At 44.1% G+C, this 19,973-nt stretch overlaps 1 protein-coding gene across 4 annotated transcripts in view; it reads right to left on the bottom strand.

Annotated features, from left to right (window-relative positions):
* Window positions 1–19,546, bottom strand: part of RCAN3 (RCAN family member 3) — a 39,835-nt gene extending 20,289 nt beyond the window's left edge. The window contains exons 1-3 of one of the 4 annotated variants that reach the window (XM_021095552.1): window positions 19,273–19,384; window positions 10,135–10,280; window positions 9,452–9,700 (exon numbers count right to left, since the gene is read on the bottom strand). In XM_021095552.1, the coding sequence (XP_020951211.1) occupies window positions 9,452–9,700; window positions 10,135–10,143 (258 nt within the window). In that variant the 5' untranslated portion in view covers window positions 10,144–10,280; window positions 19,273–19,384. Of the gene's footprint in view, window positions 1–9,451; window positions 9,704–10,134; window positions 10,281–11,315; window positions 12,095–19,272 lie in introns of those variants that run through there. The other 3 variants (XM_021095555.1, XM_021095553.1, XM_021095554.1) reach the window with 3 other exon arrangements.

The raw sequence follows: 19,973 nt of genomic DNA, 5'->3' as shown, positions 1-19,973 counted from the left end.
TGTGGTGTAGGCTGGCAGCTACAGCTCTAATTCACTCTCTAGCCTGGGAGCCTCCATATGCCACGGGTGTGGCCCTAAAAAGACCAAAAAAAAAAAAAAATTTACAAGGAGTTTTGACTATATATACACATTGGAGAAAAGCTGTTTAAATTATGTTAGGATAAATCAGAGTTACTTTATAGGAAGCCAAGGCATCTTAAATATTCTACTGGTTCTTCCTCATTATTCAGTGACTTCAAATATCACTTCTTTCAGACAGGCCTTCCCTGACTGACTTGTCACCCATCAAGTCATTCTCTATCCCCTACTATTCATTTTCAGCATAGTATTTATTATCTGAACTTCTGATTCACTTGTTTGTATGTTAAATATCTTTCTCTCCTTCATGTTCCACGAGGGCTGGCATGTCATCAAGTTCACCACTGCTTCTTAGCACTCGTAACCACGGCTGGCACAATGCTCAGTGACCTGGGCCACAGCCAAGACACTAGACCCTTAACTGCTAGGCCACCAGGGAACTCCTGGGAATTTGTACACCCAGCTGGTAGGAATGCAAACAGGTACAACTTTGGAGACTATTCGACAGGATCTGCTTAAACAAGTGCACCCTGACGAGCCAGTAAGACCATTCCTGATCACATACCCTGAGGAGACCCTCCCTCTACCCACCTCCACACACACAGGACACACACACAACATTCACAACATCGCTTGTGCATAAGAACAGGTAAATCAATGATGGTATATTTGCAAAAGAGTATAGTATTCAGCAAGGGAAACTGAATATATATTTCAACATGGATTAATCTTACAGATAGAATATTGGAAGAGAAACTTACACAGTTCTGCCATTTTTATAAAATTTAAAATAATGTAAAATACTATGCACTTCATTAGTGTTTTACATTTTTCACTGTACAGATCCTATACATTTTTTTTATTCCTTTTTTTTTTTTTTTTTTTAAGGGCTGCACATGCAATATGGAAGTTCCCAGGCTAGGGGCTGAACTGGAGCTGCAGCTGCCGGCCTACACTACAGGCACAACAATGCCAGATCCGAGCTGTGTCTGCGACCTACACCACAGCTCACGGCAACGCTGGATCCTTAACCCACTGAGCGAGGCCAGGGGTCAAACCCATAACCTTATGGTTCCTAGTCGGATTCATTTCCGATGTGCCACGACGGGAACTCCATCTTCACTTACTTAAAAATTTGCTTTATACCAGCACGTTGCTTTTTACAAAAGATGTACGTTAGTATCTGTTTTTGTGAAGTGAAATAAATCCAAAGAGGATTTTCTTTTCTATGAAAAATGGTGAAAACATTCAGCCCCTGTTCTGCCATGGCCAGCACAAGAGGCACGGCACCTGAGCAGCAAGACTGATCCTGCAAAGCTCCGTCCCGGGAAACTACCCTCAGCATCTCAGCATCAACGGCCGATGAACCCGAACTGTGCCTGAGAGCATCTATGCTTTACCCTGATTTATTGTGAGTCCGCTAGCAAGATGTGCCGTAAGTAACTGTTTCTACGCTTTGCACCATTTCGGTTCATGAAAGGTTTGGTAAGAACACTGCACTTTCGGAGAGAGGGGGAAACCTGTATCTGAACATTTTGTTGCCCTACAAATACATCAATTTCACATGGTTAAACTTAACAAAAAGTTAAAATTGCATGGGAAATGATCAACATGGAATTTAGGATAATGGTTATCTCTGGGAGAAGGCTTCATTGTATTAGCAAAATTTTACTTGCTAAATTCAGTGGGCACAGAGACTTTCTTTATATTAGTCTTTGTCCTTTTTGCATAACCTAAAAATTGCCCCTTTATTGAGAGCCTGAGATAGATTCTTTCACACAGGAGGGATGACCAAGCGTGGAGGTTATCTGCCTGTGTCTTCCCCGGGCTTCTTGGGAAAACAGGGGTCAAGGCAACGGTACACACAGGGAGCCTGATTTGGGAAGTGACCCCCCAGGACAGGAGAGTGAACAGGGGAGGAGGGAGAGCCGGTCCTCCATCCATCCGTCCAGGTTGTGTTACCAAGCTGGTCACCTCTGTGGGTGGCTGAGGCTTGATCCCGCTGGGAGCCCTCTGCAGAGCTAGGACCCTCAGAATCAGTGGCCCGAGTCAGAGGAGGAGGGACTTACTGGCTTCAGTCCCCTCCTGGTCAAGGGCTGCCCCGTGAGAAGTTAACTCCCTCACGCTGCTATGTCTGCACAGGCATCCATACGGCCAAGCAACTTTGCGGAGGCAGCAGAGAAACACTGGGACAAAAAGCAGGATATTCACAGTGTCGTGAAGGCCAGCAGCTGCGGGTGACACACCTGCACACAGCTGAGTGCTCTGGCCACTGCTGGACTGAAAAGGTGGGCCAACAGGGTGCAACGAGGGGCCAAAGTGTTACTATCCATAAATACTACATATCATACACATATGTATTTTATATATATTATATATGTGTGTGTGTAAAAGCATATTACAAAGAATGCTAAACTCAAGAAAAATGGGGGGCTTTTGCATTTTTTTATTGTGGTAAAATATACAAAACACAAAATTGAGCATTTTTCACCATTTTTTAAGGGTACAATGAAAGTATAAGCATTAAGTGTGGCATTAAGTATATTCGCACTGTTATACACAACCACTATCCATCTGCAAAAGTTTTCATTGTCCCAAATGGAAACTCTGGACCAATTACACTGTAACTCCCCCTTCCCCGCTTCTTACAGGCCCTGGCAACCACCATCCTACTTTCCGTCTCATGTAAGAAGAATCATACAATATTTGTCCTCTTGGGTCTGGCTTATTTCACTAAACATAGTATCTTTCTTTTTCTTCTTCTTCTTTTTAAGGCCACATCCATAGCACATGGAAGCTCCTGGGCCAGGGATAGACTCTGAGCTGCAGCTGCAACCTCCATCACAGCTGCGGCCACACCAGATCCTTAATTTACTGTGCCTGGCCAGGGATGGAACCTGTACCTCGGCAGCAACCTGGGCCAGTGTAGAGACAACAGTAGATCCTTACCCTGCTGAGCTGCAGCGGGAAGTCCTAGCACAGTATCTTTCAGAGTTCCTCCACGGTGTAGTATATATCAGAATTTCATTTGTTCTTAAGGTTGAATAATATTCTATTATATGTATACACTGCATTTTATTAACTTATCCATCGATGGACATTTGAGTTGTTTCCACTTTTTGGCAACTATGAATAACTGCTGCTGTGATCATTAGTGTTCAAATACCTGCTGGAGTCCTTGCTTTCCATTCTGCTGTGTATATAGACACCCTGAAGCAAAACTGCTGGATCATATAGTAATTCTTTGCCTCATTTTTTGAAGAACTGCCATACCATTTTCCACAGCAGTCATACAATCTTATGTTCCCACCAGCAATGCACAAAGGTTCCAGTTTCTCCACATCCTTGTCAATGTTTGTTTTGTTTTTAATAATAGCCACCAACCCGATGGGTATGAAGTTATCTCACTGTGAATTTGATCTGTATTTCCCTAGTTATTAGTGATGCTGAGCATCCCTTCATGTGTTTATTGGCCATTTTGACATCTCCTTTGGAGAAATGTGTCTATTCAAATTGTTGCCCATTTTTCAATGGGTTGTACATACCCAACTTGGTTTTTGTTGAATTTTAGGAGTTCTTTATATATTCTGAGTATTAATCTCTTATCAGGTACATGATTTGAAAATATTTTCTCCCATTCTTTTTACTCTGTGGATACTGTCAACTGATGCACGTACTTTCAATTTTTTTTTAATTTAATTTTATTTTTTGTCTTTTTGCTATTTCTTGGGCCGCTCCCGCGGCATATGGAGGTTCCCAGGCTAGGGGTTGAATGGGAACTGTAGCCACCAGCCTATGCCAGAGCCACAGCAACGCAGGATCCGAGCCGCGTCTGCAACCTACACCACAGCTCACGGCAACGCCAGATCGTTAACCCACCGAGCAAGGCCAGGGACCGAACCCGCAACCTCATGGTTCCTAGTCGGATTCGTTAACCACTGCGCCATGATGGGAACTCCCGTATTTTCAATTTTGATGAAATCTGATTTATCTATTTTTTTCTATGGTTGCCTGTGCTTCTGGTGTCACACTCAAACAATAAACGCCAAATCCAATGTCAAGAAGCCTTCTCACTATGTCTTCTGAGAGTTTATAGTTTTATAGCTCTTACATTTAGGTTTTTGATCCATTTTGAATTAATTTTTGTATAGCGTGTAAGGTAAGGGTCTAACTTCATTCTTTTGCATGTAGATATCCAGTTTTCCCAGCATTACTTGTTGAAAAGACCTTTTCTCATTGTATGGTCTTGATATTCTTGTTGAAAGCAATGTGACCATATATGTTACGTAAGGATTTATTTCTGGACTCTCTGTTCTAGTCAGCTGGTCAATATGTCCATCTTTGTGCCAGTACCACTCTGCTTTTTTTTAAATTGAGATATAATTGACATGTAAGTACCAGACTACTTTGATTACTATAGCTTTGTATTCAATTTTGAAGTCAGAAACTCTGAGTTCTCCAACTCTGTTCTTTTACAAATTGTTTTGGCTATTTGGGGGGTCTCTTGAGATTCTATGAATTTTAGGGTGAGTTTTTCTATTTCTGCAGGAAACATCATTGGATTTTGAGAGAGACTGCACCACATCTGCAGACTGCTTAGGCAGTACTGACATCTTAGCAGCAATGTTTTATAGCTTTCAGTGTATAAGTGAAAAATGAGTTCTTAAGCAAGCTCAAATACTCTGTTACCCTATAGAAGAGGCTTGACTAGAATTTCTTCTAGCTCTAAACTTCTATGATTCTCTAGTACTTAAAACTAGCCTTGAAGTTAACTAAATGTTTACTAATTCCTGGCCAGAATGGCACTACAGATTCAATGAAACAAGTATTTACTAAAAATGTTTTATGTTCTAGGCATGTTAAAAATACAATTCACAGAGTTCCTGTCATGGCTCAGTGGTTAATGAATCTGACTAGGAACCACGAGGTTGCAGGTTCGATCCCTGGCTCCCTAAGTGGGTTAAGGATCCAGCGTTACCATGAGCTGTGGTGTAGGTCGCAGATACAGCTCGGATCTGGCATTGCTGTGGCTGTGGTGTAGGCCAGTAGCTATAGCTCTGATTAGACCCCTAGCCTGGGAAGCTCTATATGCCGTGGGTGCGGCCCTAGAAAAAACAAACAAACAAAAAAAAAATTCAGTTCACTGTAACAAACATGCTTCCTTTGATCCGTCTTTTTCAATTCCTAAAATTAAAACAAATTACTTTCCTCAAAAGATTTACTTCTTCCTGGAGTTTCCGTCGTGGCACAGTGGTTAATGAATCCGGCTAGGAACTATGAGGTTGTAGGTTTGATCCCTGGCCTTGCTCAGTGGGTTAAGGATCCAGCGTTGCCGTGAGCTGTGGTGTAGGTTGCAGACTCGGCTCAGGTCCCGCGTTGCTGTGGCTCTGGTGTAGGCCGGTGGCTACAGCTCCGATTAGACCCCTAGCCTGGGAACCTCCATATGCCATGGGAGCGGCCCAAGAAATGGCAAAAAGACCAAAAAAAAAAAAAAAAAAAAAAAAGATTTATTTCTTCAGTTGGAAGTTTGTATCAGAACACTTAATTGATTAGATCTGAGAATCAGCATATTTCAGTTAATCCCCAAATAGCGTTTACTTAAGTAATATTTTCTATTCTTCTTCAAACAGAGGATATAGAAGCCAAATGCTCGACAGAAAGTTTTATATCGTACACATGATAACACAGATCCCAGAAGAATGTGGGCCAGTGTGTCTGAAATTACAATTTCAGATTGAATCTCCTACGTACTAATTAACCTCACTCAGCTCACAGGTCTGTTTCTTCGTCATAGCTCTATATCACTAATCCTCTATAATCACCTTACAGAATCCACTCACTCAACAAACACTTAGCAGGCACTGCTCTCTACTGGGACCTGCATTAACTGTTAAGTGTCACTAATCAAAAGGCAGAACCAGGAGAGCAAGGAGAATTGTCCTAATACACTCCAACTATGGGAGTTCTCGGTGTGGCTCAGTGGTTAATGAATCCGACTAGGAACCATGAGGTTGCGGGTTTGATCCCTGGCCTCACTCAGTGGGTTAAGGATCTGGCACTGCCGTGAGCTGTGGTGTGGGTTGCAGATGCAGCTTGGATCCCGTGTTGCTGTGGCTCTGGTATAGGCTGGTAGCTACAGCTCCGATTGGACCCCTAGCCTGGGAACCTCCATATGCCACGGGAGTGGCCCAAGAAATGGAAAAAAAAAAAAAATACACACACACACACACACACACACACACACACACTCCAGCTACGGTCAGTAGGAAAATGAATCAAATGTTGTATGGTGAGGCAGTCAGGAGAAACAGTTTTATGTACAAGGAGTAGCTGCTTTGCCACGAGACTCATCCAAAAGCCAAATGCACTTCTTGGTAAAGTCAGTCCTATCGGAAATACGGCTTTGCATCAACATGTACCGAGTCCCTTCAGACACACAGACCTCAACCCCAAAGAAAAAACAGTCCAGTTTCTCCCACTAGACAAACCTAAATTGTATTCTGAAAACCCTCACGTTCAAATCAGAAGCCTGCTTCATTTTTCCTTATTTTAAGAAAGGGAACCCTGGGGTTAAAAATGAGAGGTCAGTAAAATTCACACTGGGACAACTTCCAGTCTGTTACGGAAACACTGACGAAAATGCAGAGCCCAAATCCAGCAAAATCAAAAATGAAGGTTCACCTTTTCTTGGCAACAGTTCCTGTGGTATTCCGTCTACCACTCAGAAGAGGGTAAAAGTTCACTCCAACAATTATAAAGTTATGAAGACAAAAACCTTTCCAAGTCAGGAAGACAACTAAAGTTCTTTTGAATATACAGCATTTAATTGCAGTCAGGATTATTTTGCCCATAATCCATCAGAAGTGGTTTTTGTTTTGCTTTGGTTTTGGTACATATGTGGATGACCTGCACAAACAGGTTATTCTAGGAGAAACTAAAGCAAAACAAGACACTGATAGAAGAAAACCGTAAAGGAAAAGATCTGATTCTCCCCATACTTTCTATCTAGTGATCTACATATAATTTGCTACATAAACAGGTTTTCTGCAGCTATTCATATTACCATGAAAGCTTTTATATAAAATTTACTATGAGTAAGAACTGCGCATAACATGAAGTCCACTAAACTATTACGAGAATTTCTGATATGATTTCTAATATAAATCAAGGTTAGCTGTAACCTCAAATGGTTTTAAAAATGAAAGCCAAGAATTCACCACTTTGGGAGTTCCCACTGTGGTGCAGTGGGTTAAGAATCTGACTGCTGAGGCTTGCATCACTGAGGAGGCGTGTGTTCACTCCCCAGCCTGGCACAGTGGGTTAAAGGATCCGGCATTGCCATGGCCATGGCATAGGTCACAGCTGCAGCTCAGATTCAATCCCTGGCCTGGGAACTTTCATATGCTGGAAATTTTTAACATGGCCATATTAAAAAAAGAAGAATTGACTACTTTGGCAAGTTAAAAAAAAGAATCCCTAAGCTATAGATAAAAAAGAAAAAGTTGGAATAGATAAGACTGTGAAGTTTCTTTTTTCTTCTTTTTTTTAACAGCCACATCTGAGGTATATGGAAGTTTCCAGACTAGGGGTTGAATTGGAGCTGCAACTGCAGGCCTACACCACAGCCACAAAAACGCAGGATTCTTAACCCACTGAGTGAGGCCAGGGATCGAACCTGCATCCTCATGGAGACTATATCGGGTTCTTAACCCGCTGAGCCACAATGGGAACTCCAGACTGAGGTTTCTCGAAGAAATCTTCTAACTTTAAGATAAACTCATAATACATGTGGTTTCTCATGCTAACAAAGTTAATGTAATTATTTATTACATGAAAATTCAGAGCTCTTAAAGCGCTGAGAAGCACGACTTCAAAATGTCTACACTGTGACTGAACTTGGGAAAGTAAATGGCATTTGTACATGAAAACAACCCTAAAGGGTACAAACCCGGCAGCTGCCACCCTCTCCTGCTCCCCTTCCAGGTCTTTGCATCTCTAGGCTGGTTTCCCGCAAAAGCACCCCAGCAGGCCCCTGCTTCTGGCTCTTCTGCCACCACTCAGCCCTTCCTGATGTGTGACTCCGTCACACCTTTGCTCAGAGACTACTGACCACAGAAGGGCGAGTCTGCAGGATGCTCCACCCTCACTTTTCCAGCCCCATTTCTCTTTGGCTCCCTCTCATTTCTGCTCCTGCCACACTGAACTGCTTGCTACTCCCCGAAGTGAGTGGTCCACGCTCTCCTGATTCGGCTCTTTTGCTCATTCTGTTCCCTTTGGCTGGAATGTCCTTTCCCTCTCCTGCTAAACCCCTTCCCGACTCACAGAGCTCTTGTGAAATGCCATCCCCTGGAAGATCTCTCTCTCCATCTGGCTGTGATCCTCTCTCCTTTGATACCTCAGTACTTTGAAGCGTCTCTAAAGGCACTAGTATTCCATGGAACATAATTTACTTAACTCCACCGCAGGGCAGGAAGCTCTCTGAAGCAGAAGCCCTTTAAATTCCTGCTCTATCCCCTGAAGCAACTGGGAACTTTGGTTGTGCCTTACACACCAGAGGCACTCAAGTATGTACCGGGTCCAGCTATATTGAGTTCTGCTCCACAAGAGTCCTTTCCGCTGGAAGGAAAGTACTTCGAGGGTAGAGATAGCAAATTAAAAGGGATCATGATGGGATTTTGAAAAAAAAGTCTTAGAACACATGCAAAGTTCACACCAATGGCAGAAATATTTTACTTTCACAAGAGCCTCAGGCTTTAGTGAGGTCATGATGGAAAAGAGAAAACAAACCACACAATCTCTTTTTCCAGGTAAATAATAAATGAGCTAAAGAAGATGAACCTTTAAAAAAACAAATTCAATCATTTTGCCCCAGTCAGCTTGTAGAAAGTAAAACAAGAAATACGAACAACTCTGTTAACATGAAAGCATGAAGAGTCCTGATTATATAATTAGCCCCAGAAAAAGGTTTAAAATAATTCCTTCTTTTGTGAATTCACTTCCAAGTAATAGGAAGCAGGGTTAAAAATCACTTAGCTTTTCTTTAACCACAGGCTCCGAAAATGAATGACTGAAGGAATAAATGGATGAACTCAATAAAAACTGATGTAGGGTTCACTATAAACCAGTGCCTCTCCCCCTATCTGCAGGGAAATATTAAATACTTAAATTTAATTACTTCCTATCTGTTGCAGACTAATGTTCTCATAAAACACACTAAAAAGGCTGCAGCAATGTCTAAAGTTTGGTGCACCCTTCTCCACCTGTCATGGATCCAAGAACCAACTTTGCAAACAGGCAGCCATCTGCTGGTTCCCCAAATCCACCCACATTCGACACAGCACCAAAGGCAGGGAACGGGAGGATATACGCCTACCTTCTGCTCCTGCACCTCAAACACTGCTTCATGGACACTGCACGCAAAAAGGGAGGTAGGCAGGTCACTTAAATCCATCATCTCTTCCAAATCCTCTTCATTTTCACCAAAAATCATGTCTTCTTCCTCTTGGTCACTGCTACAGAGATCTGACTGGCTATCACTCCAAGATTTCATAGTGTCCCTCAGCACTGTCCCCTCAAAGCAGGTCTTTTCCGTTTTTAAAGTTCTAAGGTGTCTACCAGGCATCTACTGTTTAAAAAAAAAAAAGAAAAGAAAACAACAGATAAGACTTTGAAGGCCCAGTAATGTTCCCATCAATTCTCAAGACAGCAATCATCAAATGACACAATTTTACTCAGGAAAGATCAATCAACTCATTAGAGTCCTCACAAATGAATTCTACATATACTGATTTGATTTGCTTAGCATACTTTATGCAAGGTATTTCACCAGCAGTGGCATAATACCAAAAAAAAAAAAAGAAGCCCAAAGTATTCTAGTGAAATGGGGTGTGGTGGGGGGTGGGGGATACAGCCTGAGATACTATCAACACGCACATCAGTTTCCAAGCAGAAGGAAGAAAAATGTGAACCAGAACTGCCTTCGCCTGTTTGTTTGGGTGTTAGGTCTACAACACTGGAACTCGCACAGCAGAATAAAACCCACGCTCGTTCACTCACCATCTGCATCCTGAAATACGGTCTGTGATGAGCTGACTTTACGTTTTTCACCGCTTTGTTCCTTTTGACTATGCTCTCAAAGAACCAAGCGACGCAGAAACAAAAGTTCTATATAAAGTTGGTCTTCGCTAATATCAGAAATATTTCTAATAGGGAAAATAGGACGTAGAAGACAATTAAAAAGATCTCCTTTTTTCTGAATGTGTAAAAATCAGGAATTTTAACCCCAAAGCATGGAGCTGTCAGCGTCTCATGGTTAACCTATGGGACCATCTACGCGCATTTTTGTCGCTTCTGATGAACTCCATACATGCACCATCATAACACTGACATGACACATTCAAGATGCTGGATTTTAAGCCATATCTATCAGGCATAGAAAAGTTAAGGTAGTATGATTATTACTACCTCAGTGTTACCTTATTTGTGATTTTTCTCTTTTATTTCAAAGAACATGAAGTTGCAAATATATTCCTTATATAGAATACAGTACAGAATGTAATTATGGGAAAACACTGATTTTTCTCCCCCCTGTTATTCCACTATTATCAAGCAGGGAAAACAGTGATTTTCTTTCCCCGTTATTCTACTATATCACTTCCACTAAATGTAAAAAGTAAAACCTCAGCGTTCCCTTGGTGGCTCAGCGGTTAAGAAACCCGACTAGGATCCATGAGGATGTGGGTTCGATCCCTGGCCTTGCTCAGTGGGTTAAGGATCCGGTGTTGCCGTGAGCTGTGGTGTAGGTTGCAGATGAGCCTTGGACCCCGTGTTGCTGTGGCTGTGGTGGAGGCTGGCCCCTAGCCTGGGAACTTCCATATGCAGCAGGTGTGGCCCTAAAAAGACAAAATGAATAAATAAAAGTAAAATCTCTCCTTGTTTTCATAAACATTTTCCAAATGCCTACTGCACGCCAAGTGCAGGGAGCTACGAGATGACCGACTCTGTTGCTACCCTCACGGAGTTCCCCCCAAAGCAAAGAGTTTCTTCTCCTCAACAACGCCAAGCACTCCAAAAGGACCTTGTGCCATTAAGCCGCTCCTACACTTTTAAAAAATTTCTCCGGCTCCACCCATCCCTTCTCCTCAGCAAACATGCCACTTGGAGGCTCCGCGCCCCACCCGGGCCAGCCTTGCACAGAGAAACCCTTCGCTCTGCAGCTGACCCGCCCCGCCAGCTACCTCTCTGTTCCGCTGCATGCTTCCTGCCAGCCGCCTGGAAGGAGGAATCCACTCAGTCCAGAAACTCCTGGACTCGGTGCCGCCGGACCCCTGCCACCGCTTCCTGGCTGCAACTGCATGTGTGGGACAGCGACAGCTTCCTGGGGCCTCAGCCTGTGTCTGCAGCTGAGACCCCCGCCCACCCCCGCACTGCCGGGCCTCTCGGGGGCCCTGCCCTCCGGCCTCTCCTCCCTCCCCAACGATCCTTCCCTGTCACTGGCTGCTCTTTCTCCACCCACCCTTCACGGCTCCGTCTCTCTGAGGTTTAACCCCAACCTCTTCCTCATCTTCCCCTTCCTGGGTGGTTCTATCCACACCCGGGCATGCACCCACTTCACAACCATGTGTCTCAGCTTGGTTTCCTGCTTCCCTGCGGGTCACACACAGCACATGTGTAGCAACACAGTCTCTCGATTCAGACAACTATTCATAAGGCAGAAAGGATGTCACCAAGGTGGAGGGGGAAGCCAGGGCAGAATCTTGGGCACTGGAGGGGATGGAGGTTTGAGAAACTACACAACCGACCGAGAGACTCTGCCCCCCAGGACCCTCGGGCATTCGTGCACTAACAATCACTGCGGTGATTTACACCCAGGCTCCGCCTCTCTCGCCTGAGATCTAGACTTGGGTTTTGAGCTTTCCATTGAATCTATCTATCTGGGTGGCCCACGGGTACTCCAGTTGTTTTATTTATTTTTAGCCTTTTCTAGGGCCACACCCTCGGCATATGGAGGGTCCCAGGCTAGGGGTCGAATCGGAGCTGTGGCCACCGGCCTACACCAGAGCCACAGCAACACGGGATCCGAGCTGCATCTGCGACCTACACCACAGCTCACGGCAACGCCGGATCCCCAACCCACTGAGCAAGGCCAGGGATCGAACCCGCAACCTCATGGTTCCTAGTTGGGTTCATTAACCACTGAGCCACAACAGGAACTCCCCACCCCAGTTGTTTTAAACTTATTCCTCTAAGTAGACGATTGCGCTAGAAACCTCCAATCAGAAAGGGGCTTGGGGCTTGGCGCAGAGAAATGATATCTCATTACGACTGTCATTGTCATCTTTTCTTCAAGAGGGAGCTGTCAGGCAGAGCCCTAGCTTTCAGAGCACTTTGTTCATTTCTCTCTTATGCACTTATGATGATTTGTTTACAGATCCCTCCTAGCTACCAGAGTGTGAGTGCCTCTGAACCCCCGTCCCTGGCATAGTCTCTAGCTCACAGGATACGCGTAATGAGGACTGCTGAACGGGAGCAGATAGCATTGTGTTTACCCCTCTGACACGGCAGCACGAAGGAAAATTTAATTCTGCAAGAGATTAGAGGCAGCTTCCCAAAAGAGGTTATGGATGGACTTAAAGGAGGAACAGAATTTCAGCAGGAAGAGAATGGGGGTTCCTCCAGGCGAAGCCAACAGTTCACAGACAGAGGCAGGAAGACAGGAAGGTGAGCAGGCGCAAGACGACGGGATCCAGCGTGGCCAGAGGGTACTGTGTACCGTGTTTGGTGGGGATGCCGTGAAACAAAGTGAGAGAGGCAGGTATGGGCCAGGCTGCCTGGAAAGCAGGGTTACCGAGTTATGACATAAAGATCAGTGTCAGCATGGCACTGAAGGGCTGAGGCAGGGAAATGATGATATAAACCAATGCAATTTAACTTCGGTATCACGAAGACTGGGCTGTCTTTATCTCTCTTCTCTTGGAGACGCCAATCCTCCCTCCTCTCACTGAAAAGAGGTGAGGAAAACACTGGGCCTGGTTGGAGGGTTGGGGAGCTCTGAATGGCTTGATTTGAGAAATGTGAGAAAAGTCAAGCTATTTTTGATGAGATTTTCTGTTTGTTTCAAGTTCCCTCCTTCAACCTTTAAAAAGAATTAAAAAAAAAAAAAAAAAAAAAAAAAAAAAAAAAGAGTTCCCATCATGGCATAGAGGAAACAAATTTGACTAGGAACCATAAGGTTGTGGGTTCGATCCCTGGCCTCGCTCAGTGGGTTAAGGACCTGGTGTTGCCGTGAGCTGTGGAGTAGGTCGCAGATGCAACTCGGATCCTGCATTGCTGTGGTGTAGGCCAGTGGCTACAGCTCCGATTAGACCCTTAGCTTGGAAACCTCCATAAGGTTGTGGGTTCGATCCCTGGCCTCGCTCAGTGGGTTAAGGACCTGGTGTTGCCGTGAGCTGTGGAGTAGGTCGCAGATGCAACTCGGATCCTGCATTGCTCTGGTGTAGGCCAGTGGCTACAGCTCCGATTAGACCCTTAGCTTGGAAACCTCCATATGCCACGGGTGCGGCCCTCAAAAGATAAAAGACAAAAAAAAAAAAAAAATCAGAGCACAGGAAACAATCTTTTACCTGACTTAAAAAAAAATTCTTAGAATGTTACACCTTCATTTCCTGTTTTTGATCTTCATTTTGGGGTAAATTTTTCTTCTGCTATAATTTCAAACAGAAAAGTTGGAAGAATAGTACAAGGAATTCCCATATCCCTTCTTCCTGGAGTTACTTACCAATGACCTACATTTTAGCCCATTTTAAAAATCATCCTCTCATTTTTTCACATATACATTTTTCCCCCCAAACCACTGGGACTAAGATAAAGTATGCCCCCTTTACTCTCAAATACTTTGGTGAATAAGAACAAGATCAGGGGAATTCCTATCATGGCTCAGCGGAAACAAACCTGACTAGTATCCATGAGGACGCAGGTTCGATCCCTGGCCTCACTCAATGGGTTAAGGATCTGGCGTTGCCATGAGCTGTGGTGTACGTCACAGACACGGCTCAGATCTGGTGTTGCTGTAGCTGTGGCATAGGCTGGCAGCTAGAGCTCTGATTCAACCCCTAGCCGGGAACCTCCATATGCCGCAGGTGCAGCCCTTAAAAAAAAAAAAAAAAGAACAAGATCATTTTCTTATATAAAAACCAATGAATTCAATATTGATATAATCCTATTATCTAAATCAGTCTATTTTCAGATTTTGTCAGTTATCCCCTATAATACCTTTAGAGGTATTTTCCCTTTGATTTTTTTATACTATTGCTAAAGTATTTGCCTTTTCTCCCAAGATAGCTCAATCATCTTTATAGCATTGCTACATTTTCTTCACTTATACATTACTATATATTTGATACGCTTTAAAAGGATGGATTGATGAAATACCACAGTTAACTAAAATCAAGTTTCAGGAGTTCCCATCGTGGCTCAGTGGTTAACGAATCTGACTAGGAACCATGAGGTCGAGGGTTCGATCCCTGGCCTTGCTCAGTGGGTTAAGGATCTGGCGTTGCCGTGAGCTGTGGTGTAGACTGCAGACACAGCTTGGATCCCACATTGCTGTGGCTCTGGCGTAGGCCAGCGGCTACAGCTCTGATTGGACCCCTAGCCTGGGAACTTCCATATGCTGAGGGAGCGGCCCCAGAAAAGGCAAAAAGACAAAAAATAAGATAAAATAAAATAAAAACAAGTTTCAACAGTCTATCTCAGAGAGATTCAGGCTCCATAATCAGACTTTTTTGGATTTAAACTCTGCTCCCCACCCCCAGTACTTTATATTAGGTAAATATAATTATTTTGCCTCCTTTTCTGTTTCCTCAGCTATAAAATGGGCATAACAATACTCCTTATCCAGTAAGGCTGTGAGAAATATTAAACGAGAATACACACTAAGTGCTCAGAATGATGCCTTGCATATAGCTGGTGCTCAGTAACTAATTACATTTACACAGGCACAATCTATGTCAATGTACTGTTGGGTTTAAAGGATCCCAATGATATCAGAACCTTGGGGGAGTTTATATTAAAAGAACAAAATGAGAAAAATACACACCCAAATGATCTAATTCCAGGCAACAAAAAGGATACAAAAATTAAACTAACACTTTGTATCATTTTAAGCAAACTGTTCAGTCACAGACCTATCAATAAAATCAGCTCCAGAACAACCACTGGCAGTAGTAACATGGCTCCAGTATGAAATCACTTAAAGATTTAAAAACAGAGCTAGCTGGAAAGAGCACGTGGTACACTTTTTAAGGGCCTCAAAGAATTTTATGCTGTGATTCAGCGCACACAATATTAGAGACATTATCTTTCAGATAATGGTTTTCATGCTAAAGGCTTGCCCTGAGATTTTTTGGGGACATAGCTTAAGTCAACATCGTCAACAATTTCATGATTTTCTGAAATCATAAATGCAGCTAGATTTGAATAGAGCGACATGATCAGAGTCAGCAAGTGGAAAAACAATCCTAGCACATCTGTAAAGAAATAGGCTTATAAGGTAACTCAGCTGGTACTTAAAAAGCAGTTTGGTTTTAGTAAGGCAAAGAAAAAAAAAGTGCAACCCTTCTACGCTGCTATTACTGGAGTTGTTGCTAACTCTGCCTCCCTCCAACTCCTCTAAGACTACACGTCTCTCAGTTTATTAACTCGGGGAAATATTGACTGGTTCAATGGAAAGGGCTGCAGAGGGCTGAACCAATATCCAGCAGCTTCGCTAAAGCAAAGGTCTGTGTTAATCAGGGTTTAGCATCATTTCCAGTGCAATTGTGGCTGTGGCTGGCTTCTGGCAAATTGTTTCTTCATGGAAACATCAAATGAGTGGAAAACTCCAAGGAGCATGACCATCTGCTCTGCTACAAGCCTTGTGACAAAAGTAATTCATCAAGACAAACTGTCAAGCACGCAGGTTTGCCTTTGCACTTTAAATTCTGATCAGGAGAAGATAAATTCCTCCTACTCCTCCAGGATGTGTTTTTCCTTTGCTTTTTAGGCTCTCACCTGCGACCTATGGAAGTTCCCAGGCGAGGGGTCAAATTGGAGCTGAAGCTGCTGGCCTACACCACAGCCATGGCAATGGTGGATCCAAGCCTCATCCATAACCTACACCACAGCTCATGGCAACACCAGATCCTTAACCCACTGAGTGAGGCCAGGAATCAAACCTGCATCCTCATGGATACTAGTTGGGTTTGGTACCGCTGAGCCACAATGGGAACTCCCATCCTCCAGGATTTAAAAAAAAAAAAATCCAAAACAGTATGCTTCTCAACTTGGTGAATATTTAAAATACCTTAGCTAGATGCACTTTATTATTTTTATTGATGTGCTCAAAATGCTACTGATCAATACTGTAAGCAAACGAGTACCCATTTCCAGTTCTACAAGTGTCCTGCTGAATAACCGTGGAAAACTCATTTGGCTTTTAATACTACGTTTGTTCTCTTACATTTAACAAAAAAAAAAAAAGGAAAATACTCACAGATGCTGTTGAACTACTAAATCCTTTTTAAGGATAAACAAGGTCCTATTGCATGGCACAGGGAATTATATAATCAGTATCCTATAGTACACCATAATGGAAAAGAATATGAAAAAGAATATATATGTATAACTGACACACTTTGCTGTATACTAGAAACTAACATTGTAAATCAGTAAAAAAAAAAAAATTTAATTCACTAATGAAATAATGGGAATGCCGAAAAAAAATTCCTTTTAAAAATTCCTAAATTACAGGAGTTCCCTCACTGTTCAGTGGGTTAAGGACCTAGCATTGTCACTGCTGTGGCTCTGGTTAAGCCTGTGGCACAGGTTTGATCCCTGGCCCAGGAACTTCTGCATGTCAAGAGTGTGGCCAAAAGAAAAACAAAAACAAAACCCCCAAAACTTCTTTTTTATTTTATTATTTATTTTATCACATCTGTAGTTGTATAATGATCATCACAATCCAATTTCACAGGATTTCCATCCCACAACCCCCAAACCTCTAAATTATAAATTTAGACTAAGTTTCTCTTTAAAAACAAAAACAAAAACAAAACAACTCTCAGGATTTTCAATGTGGGGGGTTCCTAATAGGCAGCAAGCCAGCCTCTCTCTCTTCTCCATCCTCCTCATTCACCAGTTACAGGCAGAACCTTAGACTTTTTAGTAGCTGTGGTAAAAGAAAAAAAAAAAAAAAATGGTGCAACCGTAAAGCAAAATAGGTAAAAATTAGATTTTTGAATCTCCTATGTTTCAATGACCTATTCCCTCTTTTCACAGATAATCTAGAATTGGTCCTATTATAATTATTGAGGTTCAGTGAAGTACTTGTCAGCAGAGAGAGAAATAACGAAAACCAACTGTCAGAACACATGAAAACAATAGGTTTTAAAGTATAATTGGGGAGTTCCCGTCGTGGCGCAGTGGTTAACGAATCCGACTAGGAACCATGAGGTTTCGGGTTCGGTCTCTGCCCTTGCTCAGTGGGTTAATGATCTGGCGTTGCCGTGAGCTGTGGTGTAGGTTGCAGACGCGGCTCGGATCCCGAGTTGCTGTGGCTCTGGTGTAGGCCGGTGGCTACAGCTCCGATTCGACCCCTAGCCTGGGAACCTCCATATGCCGTGGGAGCGGCCCAAAGAAATAGCAAAAAGACAAAAAAAAAAAAAAAAAAAAAGTATAATTGAAGTAGAGATATAAAGATTGATGCTATTTGTTTTGCCATAGGTAATTCATTGCCCTTCACTATCATCTCTACATTCTGGAGGAAAAGTGGAGATCCACTGTCTGACCTCCACCTTCTGTGGTCATTTGGGTCTAAATAACAAATGATGTTGAACTTCAGAGCTCCCATTGTCTTACAGGCTTCAGCCTAATGGATTTGCAAATCGTACTGTTTTTCATGATGTTTCACCCAAATTTTTCAACCAACATATACCGGCTAGTACCATACAAAATTTAGACTGATTCATAACCCTTAATGGGCGCATGTTTAAAAGCTTTACAAATGTGACAATTCCATTGTGGGGAAAAATCTTGGGTTTCTGAAAACCACTGGAATCTCTTCAAAGAAAAGATTTCCCAAGTGCTAAAACATAACGCTGACAGCATGGCTAAAGACGGGCCTCTGAGTTTACAGGCCTTTCACCATCCACCTGCATCAAGTCTATGTCTAGAAAAGCAATATAAAATCCCCACCAAAAAGCATGAACTTGTGTTATACCACAAACATCTATATTCTGAGTCTCAATACTGTGTTTTTATAATTTAGTATGCTGAACCGGAGCTAATGGAACAGTCTTAAAATTAATCATTTTAAATCCTATGTAATCAGAGCTACAAATAAGTAAATCGCTTCTCCCATCAAATGGTACATCAGAGACTTGCAGGAAAAGCAGAGACCTCTATTAAAAGTTCAAATAAACGTGGTGTGCTAGGTAACTTTCAAAAAGAGGAAGCGAATACTTTTGGCTTTGAGCACTACACCGAAACATCACTTTTAACAATCCCAGTCTGTATCTGCAACACGGATCTGAACTGCTTCCTACTCTAGACTCCTAATCCCTGAAGGAGACGATCTGATTCTGCACGGAAGCTGGGACGAGGCAACCCGAAAACAGACCACTCTTGCTCCATGGGTCCAGGCAGTAAACGGAGCAGACAGACAAGTTTCAAGAAGTTATCGAATAAGTCATACGATGGTTACCTGGGCATCACGGAGAAAGGAGAGCAAGAAAAAAAAGGAGGGCTTCCAACTTTTGGCCACCCTTGTTTTGTTTTTTGTTTTTTTTTTTTACTGACCGCACCCTTCTGCTTTCAGGAGCAGGTTGGGCCTTCAGCTTTTCAAAAGTCAAACAGGTGTTGGGAGAGAGAACATTTTTCTAGGTTTGTTTTCTAAGACACCACACCAGAGCTGCCAGAGAAGACCCTGGACGCGAGAGGGGCTGAACCTGGGTGGCAAAGGCGCAGCATCTCTGAAGTATGGGGCACAGGAGCGCCCACCCATCCCGGGCACCTGTGGACCGTTTCTTTTTTTTTTTTCTTTCCTTTTTTTTTTTTTTTAACTTTCTGCACGCGATGCCCCCCACCCTCCCCAGTGCCGGCTGCTAAGCCTGCTCGGAGAAGCAGGCGCCGGCCCCACCCTGCGAAGGGGAGACTCACCTGCGCGCATGGCGGGCGCAGGAAGGCAGGAAGGCAGGGAGAGGCCGGACGCGCTGCAAAGTGTCCAAGGAGCCACGAAGGTCCGGTCCTGGGGAGGCGCAGCGGACGCCAGCGGGGTAAGAGTCGGTGCCGCGCCGGCCGCCAGCAGCCTCGCCGCCACGCCCTCGACGCCGGCGGGAGCTGCCGCCTTGGCGGGGGCGCGAGCGGCGTCTAGGCAAGAAAAGCGGCCGGCGCCGCGCCCGCCCGGCTCCGCCCCGCCTCCGCCTCCGCCTCCGGCGAGCCCGCGCAGCGCAGGCGCCCGAGGTCGGCCGCCGGGGGGCGTGCGGGGGCCCAGACGCCGGCAGGAAGCGGCCCCGCCTCTCGCGTGCCGCCGTGGGGCTGGCGGGGGCGGGGGGGGCCGCGGGAGAAGGTCTAGCCGCGCTCGCGCGCGCGCGCGCACTTGGCACGCAGCCTGGGGTTTTCTCTTTACAGGCTTGTGAGGGGCTTGGGCGGTTGTCGTAGGGCGGATTCTTTAGGTGCCCCCGACGACGGGACCTTTGGGTATCTTCTTGTCTTGCGCCATGACTAGAAATAGCTTAGCTCCTTTTCCTGCCTGGCCCCATTGTGTCGTCGCAAGGAGTAGGAATATGAACGTTTACTGAGGGCCAGCTACTATGTACACTGCACCGCGTGCTTTGCAAGATTTACCTCGTTTAACCTCA

Source organism: Sus scrofa, chromosome 6, assembly GCF_000003025.6.
Source record: "Sus scrofa isolate TJ Tabasco breed Duroc chromosome 6, Sscrofa11.1, whole genome shotgun sequence".
Lineage (NCBI taxonomy): Eukaryota > Metazoa > Chordata > Mammalia > Artiodactyla > Suidae > Sus > Sus scrofa.
Note: the sequence above shows the minus strand (reverse complement) of the source record. Positions and strands in the feature narration are given on the sequence as shown.